The following is a 19,884-nucleotide window of genomic DNA, read 5'->3' as shown; positions in this document are numbered from 1 at the left end:
TATCTCATCGCTTCTCATGCTGTCTTTGAGCACCCTTTTGTGCTTACCCTTCAGGGTAAAACCCACAACAAAATTTTTGTAATTATTAATCAAATCAATTTTACATTTTGTTTCTTGTCGACTTTTCTAAGCTTTGAATTGAATTTGCAAGTAAATACAATTCAAAACTTAGAAAAGATAAAAAGGTCTTTTGGATTTTCATATTTGTATAGCGGGGTAATCTGGACTCTAACCTCTCAGTTTTTAGCCATGCTGTAGAGATTGGTCAGTCTATAACTTGCCCATGAGTTAAAGTACTTTTGGAGTGTGTGCAGGTAAAACGTAAAGGTTCTTGTGAGGCAAGCGAGCCAGTGAGCAAGGTGGGTTCATCCACTGTTAAACAGGATCTGTCTGAATACAGAGAGTCTGTTGTCATGCATGTACTCACCTGTTCGCTCCAGTCGAGGGATTTGGATTCTACTGTCTCCAGACATTAGGCTCTCAAAGTAAATGAACTTTGTGTAGTGTTTGCTGTTGTGACTGTGAGAACTTCTGCTTTGCCATACTGAAAGGATTAAAGAGTGATATTTTTCACTTAACTGACTGTTATTTTGCAATATCATTGACTATATGCTGACATTTGGTCTGTTTCTGTGGGAAAATCAAGACCATGAATTTTCCATGACGAATATTTAAAATAAGTGTTGTTATTCCACCACTGACAGTCATTGAGGAGTTCCCAAACTTACAATTACACAATTACAATTACAATTACACCTTCGGGATTTAAGTGTGGTGTAATATGACATAAATGTCAGGGTTTGGCATTGACTAAATGTCAGCGATGAAACTGTGCACACTCAATGTGCCAAACACAATGGACGGTTTATGCTGCAAGATAACAAGAGGCCAAATGTGCAAACCATGATGTACAAAATACAAGTATATCAATCAACACATTTCACTTCACAGCTATGACACTTTCACACACTGTCATAGCTGAAACCACATCTTTACTCAAACTTGCAAGTTGTCTAAAGACAGAATTAAAATTTGGCCGTCCTACCAGATATTTAAGATAAGATAAACTTTTCTTGACCTGTTTATAGTGACCAGTAGGTCAAAACTGTTTCTCAGAAAAGAAGTATTAACACAGCAACTGGCACACCACCTGTAATAATACCTATATGTCATCTCTAGCACATATATGTTCTCTTTCACTTGGTCTGCTTCCAGTTATTCAATATGGTGAATGTTTTCATATTTTGTAAATACTATAGTACTTCTTCCTTTCTAGTATTTTTATGTCTTAATTGCCAAATTTGTCATGTTAATGTAACATTTCCTCTGGCATTTGGTGTATGAACACCATCTGAGGGGTGAACCAAGTTATTTAGCTACAGTCTGTGTTTTTGTTCATTTGAAATGTGTGGAACTGTGCAAATATGAAGTGTTACAAGAAATGCATGCTCATTTGAAGTGTGTGTGGAGAGCAAACTGTTTAAATGTTAATGCAATTCATTTATTCTTGCCCTGAACTGGCTTGTGGTCATCTGGTTACTGTTTGAGGAAGTCCGAGTCTGTTCATTAAAAAACACTGTGGAGTTTTATACATCTATAAAACTGTCTTTAAGTGCATCTTCAACTGTGAGGAATCCCATAACTTGTTAAAGATTCTGGAAACAGTGGTACATAAATGAAGGGACAATACAAAATCACTGTGTTCAGACAGGACTGAACATGGGTAACCAAACTAGTCTACAACAGACAGGTATGCACATTAACATGCCGCAAAGCACTTTGTGAACGCTGGTAATGTGTTATTGCTCTGACTCACCCTGTTTCACTGGAATAATAGACTGAATCATTGTCATTTACCATCTTCATTTCTAATGGAAACAGGGATAATATAATGTAGTTTAAAACTATGTTGAAAATATATGTAGAAATTAGAATTGATCTTTTATATTACTCTGATAGCAGTACTATCCTTTTACTGCTTTATCAAACTATGTCTCCTGAAAGGCTTTATACACATCCACCATCTGCGGTGTTGTTCTCATAATAAGTAGGAAGTATTATTGCTACGCAGTGTTTTAATTATTCAGTATAAAGGTGTTTTTATGATGAGAGAGTTGAAGACATTTAGTAAGAGTTAGAGGGGGGAGAGTCTGCATCTGAATGAACAAAGGTATTACCACATCTCTATTGCTTTCTCTCTCTCTCTCTCTCTCTCTGTCTCTCTCTCTCTCTCTCTCTCTGCAGAGCTCAGCAAAGGGCGGATATAAAGCCGAGTAGAGGAGGAGGCAACATAGTCTGACTCCAGCTACTGACACACGTTTATGAGGTAAGTAAGCATTTTCCTCCAGTACTCCAGTGCTGCATGTTTGTTTGAAACTGCAATGGATTGTAAAGCTACAGAGTATTTAATTGTCTGCCACCAGGCACAGAATCTCCTAGGAAAATGAAGGCTAACTGGCGATCCAGTCCAGCTGGTACCTTGGCAATATTTCTATCTGTTTTCATGTCTCATGTCTGTTTCCGCTTTAATTAATCTAAGAGTTTTAAAGCAAATCAATCATAACAAAATCCAAATAGTGTTAGTGTCTATTTTGCAATTGCAGGACATAATGCTAATACTTACAGTTACTTCATCTACAAATAATCAAGTTTGTCATCAACAATGGACAAGGTTCTCATCAAGTGTAAATGTAAAAGTTATGCCAGATGCTATTTATAGCATGACGCCATAACAAAAACCCTGTGAGGGAGTTGAACACAGACACAAAGACAGACTGTGTGGAACTGGTTTGTTTATTTGGTTTATAGATCATTTATTGGTAAAGTATCTACATATAGCAATGACAGCATGGGTAATGCTATACTAAGCACAATCCTTGTATCAGCAGTGGACTATCAGCTGTGCTAGTATAATTAACTTGAACAACATATCAGCTAAAAAGCAAATGAATACAATACATAGTTTTTCAGCATTCCAATTAAAACAACCTGTCATGTTTGGTATGATATTTATTGCATGTATGATTTTCTCTCTCTCTTTCATCCTCTCTGTCCTGTCTACCTCTTCTTCCCCCCCTTCACCCGGCCGACTATCAGCTGGATAGTTCTCCCTTGTGGGCTGGGTCCTGCTCAAGGTTTCTTCCTGTTAAAAGGGAGTTTTTTCCTTGCCACTGTCTGCTTGCTCGAGGGTTCAGGCTCTGGGTTTCTGTAAAGCATCTAGAGACAATTTTGATTGTAATATAACATTGAATTGAACTGAATTGAATTGATTAACTGACAAAGTGTAATATGAAAGTGCACACGCTCAGAGTGTCTCCTGCCTCCCAAAAAAGGTGTGATAAATCTCAAAAAGACATGTCACCCATCTGCTGCCTCACAGAATTACTACTGCCTTCACTCTGAACAAAAGACCTCTGTCTGAACCAGAGAAACCCAACTCATAACCCTCAAATGCAGAAAATTCCTTAAAAAAAAGTTTCATACTTTTTCGTGATGAGGGACCACCATCATCCTTGACTACCTACCTTTACAAAAGTCACACACACAGATTTATAGAGATGCATTTTAGGCAGTAATGAAGCCTTCTTGATCTACTGGAAGTTTGCACATAGCACATCTAGCACATAATCCACTGCGTCCTGAGTGCATGTGAGTGGATGCCAAATGATTGTTTAAATGGAAATAATGAATGAAATGTGAGAAAATGAAAAAAAAAAAAAAAAGTTTAATCCAATTGCAATAATCTTAAGTATAACCCTTATTCAGATGCTGCAAATGTTGCCATTATTGCCTCTGTTATTTTGTAACTTACATATTCTAAGCTGTCAGTGTATTTTGCTCCATTTCTCTTCTGTTTTACTGCTCATTTCTAAACACTGCTGTAAATACTGCACTTGCTTACTGGTCATCTAACATTTAACAAAACCTGAACTCTGATCCAGCATCCATCTGTGGATTCAGTTTGATTTTTCCTGGGGAGCAATATGCCTTATGACTGATTTAATTGAAGTGAAAAGGGAACTTATACAGTAGATTCCAAATATTAAATATGGATCAGATCACTTTATAAATCATTCCATATGATTTTTAGAGTAGCAACATGTGCTTTATTTTGTCTTGTGCAATTCTCCGGACAGATATTAACACATCAGGTTGACTCAAAATGCAAGCTAAAAATAACCTGTTATATTTTAAATAAACAAATACAAATAATTTTGGCTTAGAAGCACAAGGTGCATGTTCCATGGAAGATCAGTTTAAGTGTAGTCGGTTGCATGTTATCTATATATGTCTGAGTCTCTTTTTTCTTATGTTAGTTTCTCAATTAAATATGAACAATGGCAAAATAGTAAAGAAGCACATGCAAGTATGTAAATGACTGAAAATGTAAGCTTCTAAGTAATCTAACAGAACAATCTCACATCCTGTCCTCAATCAAGGCGACATGATGTCCCTTCTCACGTGATTTAATCTTCTAACATCCGCTGTGTGTCTTATAAAAATTATTTCCTACGAGACTTACTTTGAAACTGTCTTGATGATATCCCCTATAGAGGTTGATGGGGAGGCAGTTTCAGGAAGCAGCATTGTGGTTGAAGATTCTTGCTGGACTGACAGTGCATGAATAAGACAGTTTAGACATCATGCAACACAAGCCACATTAGTTATTGAATGTATTCTGTCTCCCTCAGCAAATGGATACTCCATGGCTTCTCATGGTCATCTTCATGGTGATAACCTCATCTGAATATTCAGGTAGGATTTACATTATGATGAAAAAGAATACAAAGATAAGAATAGTCCATTAATGGATTTATTTGTCCAGCTCTAACCATGTAAGAAGTCGATCCCTTTCAACATGTTGTACTTCATCTGCTGTGAAGTAGATTAATGAAGGGTAGTATCATGGTTACACTGCATGCATGAAGATAGTGTCGAACAAAATTCACCACATAGGGAAGATATGAGGCCAAACATAACAGTTGTAAATTTTGTTTTGACTGTATCATTTTTTTTTTAAAACAGAGAGTGCTACTTATATTGCATAACAGGAATGTCTGTAGCCTTGAAAATAACACATAGAGGGTATGGCTGCTGGTATTTTTAATTTTTTCTTACTGTCAATAGCTGTCCCAAAAAAGACAACAATGAAAATATCTGACAAACAGTGATTATTTCATATACCTTATTCTGTGCTACAGAGCTGCAATATTGGTCAATATTATTATTGCAATTGTCTAATAATATATTTTTAGCATTTTGTATATCAGCAAGAAATAACTGTCTTGGGCTGAGAGTCTCACATGGTAGCAAAGTACTGATAGACTGACATGTACACATGGTTTTGTTGTTTTCAGGAGATAAAATCAGCCTTAAGCTTTAATATAGCAAAAGTGAAAATATAATAGACTAGATTTGCCTATGTATGTTCTATAACTTTCAAAACAGCCGGTGTTTTGTAATATGTTTGTTCTGTCTGTATCTGCTGGTGATTGTCATTGTTTCTGCAAGAACTCCCATATAAAGGTTTCTGAGCAACAGGGTCCAGTTTGGTTAAATAATTTTATATACTTTATATACTGTAATTATCTCCACTGTTAAAGCATTCCATTTATTTGAGTCAATTCCATGTCATCACTGTGCACATTTAAACATGATCATATGTAAATTATGAAACAATAGAGTAGAGTTAGCACATCACTGTTTCTTTAGTGTTCACTGTCTTTTAACAAGTTTCAAGTAACAAGTAACATATTATGAGTTCCAGCTGAGCTAACAGCTATACTCTCAGACACTGTCATGACTGAACTATGGACCAGAACACAAGTGCACAACTCTCAAACTTTCAAAATAAATTATATTCACAAAGAACAAAACTAAAAATCACTCTTCACAGAGGAAAAACCCACACAAAACTAAGAAACAAAAATTCAATAGACTGAAGCTGGGCTAGGAAAACAGAAAATCACTAGAACAAAGTAACAAAATAACAAGACCTGGCTATGACATGGAGATGGTGCTAGTTGTCTGACACAAGGGACAAGACGAACTGGCAGAGGACAAAGCGAGTTGAGGACTATATAAACGCACAGGTGACGGCTTAGGTGAAAACAATCAGGACGGACACATGAGGGAAGGAGGAAAAACAGACAAAGGGAGAAAGTGAAAATGACGACCACAGACCCAGACAGGAAGTAGTGACAAAATAAAACAGGAAATCACAAGGCAAAACCGATTAAATTAACTTAACAACGTTTCCTAGGCATGACAGACACCAGTTAAAGGAGATTCACTGCTAAAGGCTACTGGTTCAGTCAGTGGCTGAGGTGATTCATTAAGATTTGATGCACTTTAAGACATTTATTTATCCCTCATTGGGGAAATTCAGTTCTTATATTCTGTTTTATACATGTCCCCCTGTGCCTGTGTGGGTTTTTCTCTTGGTACACAGGCTTCCTCCCACAGTCCCAAAACCATGCACATTAGGTTAATTGGCTACTCTACATTGTCCCTAGGTGTGTGTGTGTATGATTGTCTGTATGTGTTGGCCCTGTGATTGACCAACGACCAGTCCAGGGTGAACCCCATCCCACGCCCGCAGTCAGTTGGGATAGGCTCCAGCCCCCCCACAACCCTGAGGGATCAGCGTTATAGAAAATGGATGGATGGATAATCTGTTATTTATTGCACACATAGGCCTTGAATACAGGACGTGTAGACATGCCATAGTTGCAACAGGCCACCTCCAAACAGTCCAGCAGGCGATTCTCCGGACAGATATTTCAAATGATATCAAATGACAGATATATCAAAATGCAAAATAACCTGTTACATTTAAAATAAAGTACGCATAATTTTGGCTTAGAAGCACAAGGTGCATGTTCCATGGAGGACATCAGTTCAAGTGCAGCCAGTTGCATGCTATCTATATATGTCTGTCTCTTTTTCTTATGCCACTTTCTCAATTAATGGCAAAATACCAAAGAAGTACATGTAAGCATGCAAATGAATGAAAATGTAAGCTTCCAAGTAATCTAATGGAACAATCTCACATCCTGTCCTCAAACATGGAGACATGATGTCCCTTCTGACGTGATTTAATCTTCTAACATCTGCTTTGTGTAAAAATTATTTCCTACAAGACTTACTTTGACGGATAAGTGGTATAGAAAATGGATGGATGGATGGATGGATGGATGGACTTACTTTGAAACTGTCTTGATGATATCCCCTATAGAGGTTGATGGGGAGGCAGTTTCAGGAAGCAGCCTTGTAGTTGAAGATCTGTAGGTGTGGTTGAAACTGTCAGCCCATATATTTATATATTATGACATTAATAACATTGTGCTTTTCACTTGTATTGTCCTCACTGTTATCTTTATCATCTTCCTCATTTTCAGATACAGCTGAGTACCACTGTGAGGATCTAGATCTAGAACCATATAACCTTCTTGAAGGTGAAGCATTTTATATTGTTCCTTATGGTGTGTCAGACAACGAATCTGATGAATTCTTGTGGTACAAAAACAGTTCTCAGATTGACCTTATATCTACTAACGAGACAGAGAGTGTTCATTTCCACCGTGGCAAACTTTTTATGTTAAACCTCACCACTGAGAACTCTGGCTTTTACACTCTTCGGTAAGAATACTCTATAAAACATTTTTGCAATGTTTTGCTTAGAAACCTAATTTAGAAATTAACTGGCATTTTGGAAACTTCAAAACACAGTCTTTCCTCAGGGATGACGTGTTAATGCTGTCCTTGATCTGAATTACAGAGACTTATTACTTCTTTTCTAGACAAAAACAATCATCTGGAAAGTGCTACAACCATCATGTAAAAGTTGAAGTCTTCAGAGAAAAAATGGCCATGGAACTCCTCTATGTAGAAATCCACAACTCTGACGTCAACAAAAAAATTGTGTGTCCAGATACTGTTTGTGAAACATGTGAAACATTTGAAGGGAAACTGACTTGGATGAAGGTAATGTCCACCTGTGATTAATATTAAGTAGCGGTTTATTGAATCCACCAAGACTTTGTCTTAAAAAAGCCTGTTCATACTTCTGTAACTATCTGCAAATATTAATAATAACGTTTATTTTGAAAAAAGAAATAAAAAGCAAATATTCTCTCTAACAAATACAAAATAAATATCCACTATGGACTAGCTTGTTTTACTCGTTGTATCAGAGGTCCACCCATCGGAGCTATAGCAAATGCCTCAGATAGGTCATGGATGATTTAGCTTGTAAGCTACTTCTTTATAGCGAGCTGGACTGCACTTAACTTGTTCTCAATAATGGAGTACAGTTGTTATTTGTTGCTGCTGCTGCTGTTTTGCTTTGGCCCACTCTGAACTGTTAGTAAGAGGCTACTTAAATGTATTAGGGAGCTTGGTTTGCACACCAGTCTGTTTTTTCTTTGTATATGCAATGTTCCCATTTGGTTAATTCCATATTAAATAAGTTCACAAGTTCAATGTGGAGCCTGTTAAAATTTGTAATTGCAAAAACTTGTGGTTTGAGAATTTCAAGTAAAATTTTGGAAGCTGTGTATGTTCTTATCAAAGCCTGTATTCAGCTTTGGAGCAGACTTCTGGTCCAGAGAAATTTGACATGTTATTCAAATGTTAAAGATTTCACAAATTTTCCCAGATCCCTGTCATATGATTTTATTTGATTCCTTTTCTATTTTCCTCTTCAAATTATCTTGCCCCTCTTGCAGGATTTCATTCCTATTCAAGGTCATGAAAAATTCCTGTGGGTTTATAATTCTACCAAAAGTGATGAGGGCATCTACACCTGTGCTTGCACCTGGACATACAATCACAAGGTGTACAAGTCATCAGGCTCCAGGAGGCTAAGACTTAAAGGTGAGAGCACTTACAGGTTTTTATAAGCCCGTGTTTGGTGTGGTGGCAATGAAGTGGAGTACATGGGTTTGTTAGTCACCTTATCTGTTAACTGATGGCTTATAGACTGAATGAGTCAAAGCAGTTTTCACATAGCCATCATCCTGTTAAATCCTGATCTCCATCAGAACTGTTTAAAAAAATTATTTCAGAAATGAAAAGTTTGCTAAAATGTATTGTATTTACCGTACCAAACAGGCACTGTCATGTTCCTAGTATTTCTTCTCATTTTGTGGTATTGGTAGTTTGGACCGAGTGTGTAAGAAAAGGGACAGGAAATAGAAGCATGTTTTATTGTAATTGTGGTATGTATTAAAAATGTTTGTTTTAGGGATGTGGAAGGTGCTTCTTAGTTGGGGTACAACTGAGCCCTAACCTGCAAAGATAAGATGAGACAAGACAAACTTAGTGCAGCTGATTAAACATGTGATCTCAGTAATATTACCTCTTCTACAACGATGCCTTAAACATGTGGCTTACTTGTGCAAAATTGTGTACAAGGTCACTCACCTGTTGTCTCTCCAGAGTGTTCAGGCCAAAAGAGTCCCCAGCATAACTAAACACCAACTGGGAGATACCATATGGTTGATAGTGAAGGGGGTGACAGTGTAGTGTATGTTTTTTTCCAGGTTTCAGGTCATTTTATTTTACTGTATAATATAAACTGAGAGCATGCTGGCTGTGGGTGACATTGACAATTATAGGGGATATGCATTTTAATCTGTTTGGATATTGTTGTAATGTTTGATGTTTGGGGAGGGGTATATTTCCTTATGTTTGGTAGTGGCTGAGGTCCTATGAAAGGCTGAAAGTAGAGCCCTTGCTGTCAGGACCACATGCTGCCTGTGGTCCACAGTGTTTGTCTGTTGTTCTGCTGTTGGGTCTTCTTTGTGGGTGAAATAAACACCTGTTTTGTCTGCCCCTAACCTCTGCCTCAAGCCTCCTGTTTTTAAGGCCATCCTAACTAACCTACTGACTAATTAGCGATATTTTTGCAGTTTTGAAAATGTTCAAAACCAGTTTTCAAAGATACAATAGATTTGCACATTCATGCAAAATTATGCAAATTAATCAACATGGAGAAACCATTGGGAAATTGATTTAGCTGATAATACCAATAGTCATAATATTTAACTTTTAACACACACTTAACACATATGAAGATTTGGTCACCATTCCAAACTTAATAATGGATTAAACTTCTAATCTGTGTTTAGGAACATGAAGGATTACCAGTGAAGTTCATAAACATTCACAAAACACATGTGCTCTTTAACATGTTAGGGGGCTTAAAAAAAGGCTAAGAGAGTACCTAAAAATGAAAATAAGCAGTGTCTATTTAATGTATGTTCCTACAATTTATTATATCACATATCTAAATGTACTGTGGACACTCATACTACTGCAAAAAAAAAAAAATTGCACTACTACTGCTTTGTCAAAATGTAATTTTCAAAATACTGATTTTTCTATTTTCCTAAACAATGTCACCCCACATGCTCTGTTTTCTAATTTGCTCAGCTGGCTGTACATAGTATAATTTTTTCTGCAGAGAACTGACTGTCACTGTAGTGAATGCATGACCATTTTTACTGCTGCAACAACTTTCTTCGGTTCATTTTGTTTTTTGTGCTTGTGCACCAAATGACAGTTCACAGTACTCACCCTTTTTGGGGTCCTTGGGACGGTGCCGGAAGATGCCCCCACCAGCGACTCAATTGCTCTGCTGGGAGACTTCAACGCTTACTTGGGCAATGACAGTCTGACCTGGAGGGGTGTGATTGGGAGGAATGGCCTGTCTGATCTGAACCTGAGCAGTGTTCGGTTATTGGTCTTCCATGCTAGTTTCAGGCACCTGACAGCTACCGGCAGGCCAAACGATACATGGCTCAAGCAGTCGTGGAAGCAAAAATCCAGATGTAGGAGGAATTTGGTGAGACCATGGAGAAAGACGAAGAAATTCTGGCAATCCATACAGCAACTCAGAAAGGGGAAGCAGCACTTTGTTCACGTTGTTTACAGTGGAGATGGGGAACTGGTGACCTTCACTGAGGATACAGTCAGATGGTGGAAGGAATACTTCAAGGATCTCCTTAATTCCATCAACACGTATTCTGCGGAAGGAAACATTGCTGGAAGATTCAGGAAATGGGGTTTCCCATCACTGGGGCAGAGGTCACTGTGGTAATTAAACAGCTCCACAGCAGCAGTACCCCAGGTTGGATGAGATCCGTCCTGACTTTCTCAATGTTGCAGGGCTGTCGTGGCTGATACATCTCTGCAACATTGCACGGCCATCAGGAACGGTGTCTTTCGGGTGGCAAACCAGGGTGGTGCTCCGCTCCCCTATTTTAAGATGGGGGAGCACCACCAGAGGGTGTGTTCCATATATAGAGGGGTCACACTCCTCAGCCTCTCATTTCTGTACTGTTGAAATGAAAGCTTATTTTACGTTGCCATCAATAAGTCAAACTTCTTCCCAATCAAGGTAGGACTCTGGCAGGGCTGCCTTTTGTCACCTGTTCCGTTCATAATCTTTATGGACATAATTTCTAGGCAGGGCCAAGTGGCGGCGGGTGTCTCTGCTTTTTGTGGATGGCATGGTCCTATTGGTGTCATTGAACAGTGGCCTCCAGCTTGCACTGGGAAGGTTTGCAGGCAAGTGTGAAGTGAATGGGATGAAGATCAGCAGCTTTTAGTCTGAGGCCATGGTTCTCAAAGGGAATATTGCCTCCCTTCAGGTTGAAGGAGACTTGCTGCCTCAAGTGAAGGAGTTTAAGTATCTCAGGGTCTTGTTCATAAGTGAGGGAGAAATGGAGCATTAGATTGACAACTGTATTAGGACAGCATCTGCTATAATGCAGAAACTGTATTTGTTTGTTGTGGTGAAGAAAGAGGTGAGTCGAAAGGCGAAGCTTTTGATTCATCAGTCAATCCATTTCCCAACCCTCACCTTTGGCCATGAGTAGTGAGTCTCTCACCTTGCCTGGGAACGGTGTCCCCTCAGACAAGCTGGTGGAAGTGGCTGGGGCGCCCCACCGCCCTCTCCTTCTCTCTCTCTCTCTCTGTCTGTCTGTCTGTCTGTCTCACCCTCTCTCTCTCTCTCTTTAAACCAACCGGTCAAGGCAGATGGCCGTCCATCTAAAGCCGGGGTCTACTCCAAGGTTTCTGCCTTCTAAAAGGCAGTTTTTCCTTGCCACTGTCACCAAGTGCTTGCTCAAGCAGGAATGTTGGGTTCTCTGTATTACAATTTAATTAAAGTTTGAGTTAAAGAGTTTGGTCTAGACCTGCTCTAATTGGAAAGTGTCCTGAGATCATTTTTGTTGTGAATTGGCGCTATATAAATAAACTGAATTGAATTGAAAATACTTGCTAATTCAAATTGATTCCTTTAAGGATTCATACTCACTGGGTGGATGAGTGTGCACTAAGCAATCTGATTACCTTCCTTCCAGACATCCATTACAGCTCTGTAGTTTCGGCTCAGCTGTATATCCTTAGGCCAATTTGAATAACAGAATTTTTCAAGAGGGTATAATTTTTTGTGTAAAATAATTAATTATTGTTATAACACTGGAATGAGACAATTATCAAGTGTCCTATAAAAGAGAATGGAGAAAAGCATTTGCTGTTGTGTTTTATCTGTGCTTGCCTACAGATATAGTTGTCCCTCATAAACCAGAAATCATCCCTCCAACTAACAAGGAACTGTTTGCTGAAGGAGGTAGGAAAACATACGTATTTTTGTCATAGCACTGCAAATACAACAGTTTCTGTGCTGACCACTGACACAGTGATTACTATAGCGTTGCTATAGCGAACTGTTAATGAAATGATCTAAAATATATACTATATAGACAAAAATATCCAGACATACCTCTCTATGGGGCTGGTTTTCAGGTTAGGCTAGGGCCCTTACTTCCAGTGAAGGGAAATCTTCATGCTTCAGCATATCAAGAGTTTTTGGACAATGCTTTGTGGCAACAGTTTGGGGAGCACCCTTTTCTATTCCAGCAAGACTGTGTCCCAGTGCACAAAGCAAAGTCCATAAAGCCCAAATCCCATAAAGATATGGTTGGATGAGTTTGGTGTGCAAGAACTTCACTGGCCTGTACAGAACCCTTACATCTACCACATCAAACACCTTTGGTATGAGCTGAAATGGAGATTGTTAGCCAGGCCTTTTTGTCCAACATAAGTGTCTGACCTCATAAATCTCCACTGCACAAATGGGCAGAAATTCCCACAGAAACACTCCAGAATCTTGTGGAAAGCCTTCCCAGAAAAAAATGAAAGCTATTGTAGCTGCAAATCTGCAATTTGTATTTAGAATGCAATGTCAAGAAACCTGTTGATTACCTATCTCAAGGAAATTCAATCGAATGCAACTGGACTTAGTTATTTGTCTTTGAAGACGTTTCACCTCTCATCCAAGAGGCTTCATCAGTTCATGCTCGCTTGACTAGGTTGGGACTAGTCCCAGCCTAGTCAAGCTGCCAAGTGCCAATGGTTTCAAAGCCACTCTCTCCGTAGTTATCAAGACAAAATAGAAGAAATGAAAAAGTGCTGTAATTTCACAGTGAATTACCTTGAAACAGTGAAGGCTAAATGTCTCTTATGAACTTTGCCTTATTCTTTCTACCAGGCTCTGAGATCAAGTTGAAGTGCTCAGTGTACTGTGGGATTAATGTGGAAGATAACTGTGATGCTAGTTGGTACATCAATGAAATCCCTTCCATCCAGAAAGTTGGATACAATCAAACCAAGAATATGTAAGTCTGATCAAAAGCAAAGCTGTACAAATCAAGAAAAAGGTGTGACTGTCTTTTATGGTTGTAGTGAGTGTTCTGTCATGAACTGCATGCCATCTTGTCTATTTATAGGACAATTTATTCAACCTATTGCTGTGCAATATGAAAAAACACACATTGAAGTTAATAATTATATTTCACTTTGTAACCTGGACATACGGCTTGTGTAGAAGCGAAGTATTGAGGTCCTGCTTAAAGAAGAAAGGACTCAATGTAGTTGATTTTTTTTTTCTTTTTTTTTTGTTTAGTCATGGGTTCTGAGAGAAGAACCAGCTCAAGCAGTAGTTGAAGTTTTAGGAATGCTCCCCAACTTTTAAATCCTGAATGAAAATTTTATTGTTCTTAAGTGCTTTTAGCTTACTATTTGTTCATACTTTTATCTCTTTTCTATGTATTCATCTTTTATCTATTATTTTATTTTTGTCTTATTTTAAAATTTTGTTTCAATTTTATATAGATTTATCTCTTTTGTCTCTTTTATCCTGCACTTTTAATTTCATTGTTGTTTAAGCTTCAGAATGGGATGTTTTGAAATTGAACTGAATTTTGTTTCTTGTGTTTCAAGTTCTTCGTACAGCACCATCTCTCTCTGTGCAAGAAAATGTGTTATAAATTAAACTGCCCTGCCTTGCCTTAATATAGAGATGGTGCTTGAAAATGGAATAATAACCAATATTAACTGTAGTACAACTGTGCTGTATAATTACACTGCATTTCCAGCAGATGACTAATGTTTAGAGTCAGACATCCCTAACATCTCAAACCCATTGTAATGGCCAGTTTGTAAAGTTAGAAAGGTGACAAGTTTGTAAAGTTACATGGTCAACAATAAATCTAATCTGTAGCTGACATTAATAATTATGGCCTCTCTGTCAGTCTAGTCAAGTTAACCTCCTCAGCTAAGAAGCTTGTAGCAAGCTAACATTTGATAGCTGATGCTGAGGTAAACATGTTTGCTAAATATCCACACTCTGGAATTCATTAACCCAACTTAGTTACCAAGTGGCATAGGCTGTTTCAAGATAATTTATATACACAGTATTTTACTGGATGAGCAGAAATATTTGGCTTGTTTGGGGCACTTAGAGCTCATTCTCAGTAGTCAGTGAATTTCTTTTCCAAATTTCATGAATATTTGATTGATTTTATTGATATTTCAGTAGTGGGCCAACTGACCAAGACTGCTGTCCATACAGCCGCTGCTGGGGTTTAAAACCTTACTATTTTTTTAGTATTATATAGTAAGTTGAAATTTAGATTTTGTGTATGTCCTTGTCTTGTTTGTCAGCTGCAGTGAACCACTTCACTCTCCTTTATTAAACATAACAATGACTGTCTCTGTTTCTTTTGTGTTTCTGTGTCCTTTGTTAGATCCGTCGACTCACTGAAGAATACATTCTCGACTGCAATCCTGAGCATTGAGAGCGTGTCTTCTCAAGATTTCCAGACTGAATTTAAATGTGTCGGAAAAGGCACTTATGAGGAGGTGTCTCAAACTTTCACTCTGAAGCGGAGAGGTCAGTGACAAGATCATCACAAGATACTTGTTGAAATAATTAAAATTTAAAAAATTTTAATATTGTCACACAGCGGTGAGGTAATGTCTCGTTTTGGTTTTTTGTCTCGTCATTTCCTGTTTTATTTTGAAAAGTAACTCTCCTCTCGTTTCAGGTCTCTTGCCCTTCCTCATGTGTCTTCAGTCTGATTGTCTTCCCAGTTACCTGATTGTGTCCACCTGTTCCCCCATTATCCCTTGTGTTCAAATAGTCTGCGTTTCCCTTGTCTTGTGCCAGTGTGTTATCGCCTTGTGCGTTCACCCTAGCTCTTTCCTCGCCACAGCCACGAAAGTATTCGTTGTTTGCCTTTCTGTTCTTTCCTCTGTACAGAGTGTTTTTTGTTGTAATTTTCATAGCATAGAATTCTTTGCCTATAGATTAGTGAGAGGTTTTTGAGTTTTTGCTTTCGTTATCCTCCAGAAGAGTGATTCTTAGTTCGATAGTAGTTTTCCTTTTCGATAGTTGTTTTGTCCTCCTCTTTGCGAGTGATTTTTTGTTCTCCAGTTATTTTATTACCTATAGTTATTCTTTCCTCCTATGGGAGCGCTTTCATTTGTAGACAGAGCAGATATTCTCCTCGGTAATTTTGATAGCTCTTTTGTTTCTTCCCTTAGTAGGTTTCATAGTCGCGCTTCGTCTCAGGACGACACTCGGGTAATTTGTTAGCCTTTTGTTAAATCACTCTGTTTGTTAATCTCTAGACTGAGCTTTCTAATAAAGACTGCTGTTGCGCAACTATCTCTGCATCTGAGTCCTGTTGAGCCCAACCCTGACAAATATGTTGTGGAATTTGATGAGAAAATGAAGAGTGTAGAATGTTGTCTACATTACGGTCATACACCTTTTCTTTCACACTTTAATTTTGTCTTTATTTCCTAGAGTCAATAATCCCACTCATCATTAGAGCAGTGTGTGTGTTGTGCTTCTTTGTGCTTGTCGCTGTGCTGGTCAAGTACACTGCCATCGACCTGTCTCTCTTCTTCAGACCCTACCTTGCACTAAGAAATCACAAAACAGGTAACACAAGAACATTTTTAATGGCAAAGATTTAAAAGTAAGAATTTGAGGTTTAGTTTTTTTCTGTACCAAGTCTGTAACAAAAACTTTTGAAATTTAAATGTTTCTAATATAACTTTCTCTAAAACCACAGTTACTTTTAACTGTCTGTTTTTCCTAAAGATTAAACAAACAAGGTAAAGTTTTTTAATCAATGAACCATAGAGGTGCATGTGGGAGGCCAACTTTGGGCACAGCCAGGCTTCTGGTCTTTAAGTTAAGCTAATTGCAAATCACACATTAAGGTCTGTAAACAAGTCTTGGGGAGTCACAACTGCAAAGTCTGATACATTTCCTCAAGTGAGGTTACTTGAGTCAGTTTCAGTTATAGCTGAAAAACACAGATTTGAAAATGAATACCAATGAGTGTGAAGTCAGTTTGAGGCTACATCATCCACAAATCACCCAAATATCTGAGTGATATGATGACAGCTGAGTTGCATTATGCTTAGTGTATGTGTCTCCTTATTCAGATGTCACCGATGTTGATATTTGTGAGATTATTGCATCAGCTCCTCTCTGATCCTCTGTGACCATCATTTACCCATAACACATATGTTCACACAGCATAATTTCATAATTTTCAGCAACACTTATTGTTGGATGTTTTTGGAAATGGTATTCACTGAGTTGCTTTTCATAAATTCTTTATTACAGTTCTGATATCAAAGTCAATGAAAGTCCAAGGTGCCACTCCTTCTCCACTATAGGCATATTGCTTTAATTAACTCTTTTCTCACCATGTTGATTTCATTTTGCACATACTGATCGTTCTAGAAAGAGTCAGAGAGTTTATTTAACGAATTTAATTTTAAGGTTTATGGGACTGTTAGATAATGAGATGACTTTCTCCTTGTGTGTGTTGGCCAGGGTCAGTGGGTTGTGGTGACTAGTTTGCATTGGCTCATAATGATCTCATTGGAAAGAAAAGCAAGAAATACAAACTGACTCACTAATTCACTAGAATAAAAACAAAAACAAAAATCCACTTCACGATCATGGAAAAACTGACAAGGGCAAAGTTATGACACATGGCACATTTTTCTGTGTTGAGTACTTTTACTTTGAGCACTTTCAACACATATGCCTAATTATACTTCCATACTTTTGCTTAAGTAATATTTCAAGTGTAGGACTCTGACTTGTAATGAAAACTTTGTCCATGAGGCTGAAGAGTCCATATCCATGTGTTCCATGACTTTGCTTGCATTTCCCAGACGAGAGGGTGTATGATGCTTACGTGGTTTATCAAACGCAAAGCATGGACAAAGCGACTGAGGACAGACTTTGTCAGTTCATCACAAAAACGTTGCCCTATGTCCTTGAGGAAAAGTGTGGATATCGACTCTTTATCCACGGGAGGGACGACACACCCGGAGAAGGTTAGAATTTGATTTTATTTTTGACTTTGAAGAAGTTTACTTGCTTATTTTGTTTGATTTTTCTCTTTTATAATGTAGGTCATGTGGTTTGCCTTACTATGTTTGTTTCCACATTATTTTGTTGAGCTATCTGTGAGATGTGATGAGGTCAAAATGGGGAAAAAAGTAGAAATAAAATCATTGTATTCTCTTATTCGTTTTCCCTGTCACTCTCACACTGTCTCTTTGCATTTTTCTTCTTCTTCTCCTCTTGCTTTGTTTAGATGGTGGTTTCAGTTTTAATTTGCAGGACTATCAGCTATATATATATATATATATATATAGTTATATTATATATAACAACCAACAGATATTGAAAAATGAAAACTTTGAAGACTAAGTATAAAAGCAACTTGGCGAACCTCTCTGAATGGAGTCTAGACAGCACCTTGGGGGTGTTTCGGTTGTGGTACAAGCATGATGAAGCATTTTTTAAACACTACAAAAATATTTTTGTCTGACTCCACAGACCATCTGCAGCTGGTGGAGGACTGTATGAAAGAGAGCAAGAGGCTGATGGTTATTCTCACCCCGTGTTCAGGGTCTGAAATCACAGACCAACGTAACGCTTCAGGCCAGGGTGCAGTTATAGGAGGGTTTGCCTGGCAGGTAGGAATTTACAAACCTAGAGATAAAAATAAAGGCAGTAGATTTTGTTTGTTTGTTGTTATTTTTTGGCTGCAACGTGGGGCGGTTTTGAATAACACTTATGTTTACTTGAACACTTATTTTTACCTGACTGTGGTAATAAAGCAGTATTAGCTAAAGAGGGATACATTTTGACTGTCTCAGGAGTTAACAGCTGTTGATATGTTCCTGCATCTTCTTCTACTGTAGTCTTTTTGTAGAGGCACACTTTCAGACAGCAAGGTCCAACACTGATAAAGACTGAGACAGACTCATCTTTAATAAAGCCGACTGTGACTCCTTTTATATTATGCTTTGAATTCATTGTGAGCTATGGAGTATGTAGATCTTTTGCCTAATTCCTGCCTCAAGTTGTGGTCAAGATGAAATAGCATTTGATGTACCGGAAAATTATAATTTTGTATCTCAATGGGATAAAATAATCCCATATTAATCATCATATAATTACCAAATAACTTAACATGAGATAAAAAACATAGAAAATAAGTAAAAAATTAAGGTTAAAAAAGTCATACTCTCATAGTTTGTGTTATTTAGTCAAAGAAGTTAGTACTACTTCTAAGAACAACACAAAAAATATTTATATAACTAATCATCTATTCTGTTTGTAAAGGAGCTAAAAAATGTGATTGATAATTTTCCAGTTGGGGCTCCACCATGCGCTGATCCAGAGGGAAATGAATGTGATTCTGATACAGCTTGGGGACATTGGGCCAGAGGGATACACACACCTCCCTCTAGGATTGCAGCACTTGATTCGCAAAAGTGCCCCCATTAGATGGCCAGAGGGCTCACGGGATGCTGCTGCACGGAATTCACGCTTCTGGAAGAGAGTGCGATACTTGATGCCTGCCATACCTGCCAAAAGAACACAGAAACCTCTTGAAACCATTATAGGCTCCAGTCCCAGTGAGAGATAGGTGTGGGTCTTTCTCAAGCTCAGGTCCTCTGGTACCTGAGCTTGAGCATATATATAAATATATATATAGAGAGAGATATATATGGATGAGCTGTTGGGGAGCTGATTCCTGATTTTCTTATTTTCTCTTGTGGATTCATTTTTTATTTATTTTAGAAGTTTAATGGGTCTGGAGCCTTCTGTATATCGTGTAGGTTGTTCTTTTTCTTAAAAGTAAGAAAAAATGCATAATTGGATAACTACAGACTCTCCCAGCCTTGTTGGTTATTTTTACACAATAAACTACACCTGGGAGAAAACATAAATAAATACAATTTTACTGGTGTAATTATTTCCTAAGAAAAGGAATGAGTGGTTCCAAAAAGACCATATTTGATTTTCAGATTCTTCTAAGTATACATATCTGTTTTTCTAATTTTTCTTTTTCAAATATTTGACATGATTTAATTTTATGAATGTAATTTATGCCACCAATAGGTGAAGGAGGATGAAGGAGCAGTTCACAATATGTCTGTTTACTAATAAAAATACAATGGAATTTGGTTATGGCTTCTTGT

General features: G+C 37.8%; 1 protein-coding gene across 3 annotated transcripts; it reads left to right on the top strand.

The window, feature by feature from the left end:
• The first annotated feature begins 2,262 nt into the window (after positions 1-2,262).
• Positions 2,263-19,869, top strand: LOC124067582 (interleukin-1 receptor-like 1). Of its 3 annotated transcripts, XM_046405056.1 has the most exons (13): positions 2,263-2,326; positions 4,692-4,755; positions 7,401-7,641; positions 7,803-7,986; positions 8,730-8,877; positions 12,575-12,640; positions 13,562-13,688; positions 15,099-15,244; positions 16,163-16,300; positions 17,557-17,721; positions 18,230-18,369; positions 19,053-19,375; positions 19,406-19,869. In XM_046405056.1, exons 2-12 carry the CDS (start codon positions 4,695-4,697, stop codon positions 19,326-19,328), a joined length of 1,692 nt encoding a protein of 563 aa, XP_046261012.1. In that variant the 5' UTR covers positions 2,263-2,326; positions 4,692-4,694; the 3' UTR covers positions 19,329-19,375; positions 19,406-19,869. The 3 variants fall into 3 exon arrangements, with proteins under 3 accessions (XP_046261012.1, XP_046261013.1, XP_046261011.1); XM_046405055.1 differs by having other exon boundaries at positions 2,270-2,326; positions 19,053-19,869; XM_046405057.1 differs by lacking the exon at positions 16,163-16,300 and having other exon boundaries at positions 2,267-2,326; positions 19,053-19,869.
• Positions 19,870-19,884: the final 15 nt, after the last annotated feature.

The sequence above is a fragment of the Scatophagus argus genome, chromosome 11 (genome assembly GCF_020382885.2).
Source record: "Scatophagus argus isolate fScaArg1 chromosome 11, fScaArg1.pri, whole genome shotgun sequence".
NCBI classification, from domain to species: domain Eukaryota; kingdom Metazoa; phylum Chordata; class Actinopteri; family Scatophagidae; genus Scatophagus; species Scatophagus argus.
The sequence above is the reverse complement of the archived record's forward strand: the minus strand, read 5'-3'. Positions and strand labels throughout refer to the sequence as shown.

What these genes read in the sequence shown, in the direction of transcription:
- LOC124067582 (XM_046405056.1), top strand. Translation starts at nt 4,695, where the DNA reads ATGGATACTCCATGGCTTCTCATGGTCATCTTCATGGTGATAACCTCA. An exon ending in TCTGGCTTTTACACTCTTCG is followed by an intron (nt 7,642 to 7,802) that starts GTAAGAATACTC and finishes CTTCTTTTCTAG; the next exon opens with ACAAAAACAATCATCTGGAA. An exon ending in CAGGAGGCTAAGACTTAAAG is followed by an intron (nt 8,878 to 12,574) that starts GTGAGAGCACTT and finishes GCTTGCCTACAG; the next exon opens with ATATAGTTGTCCCTCATAAA.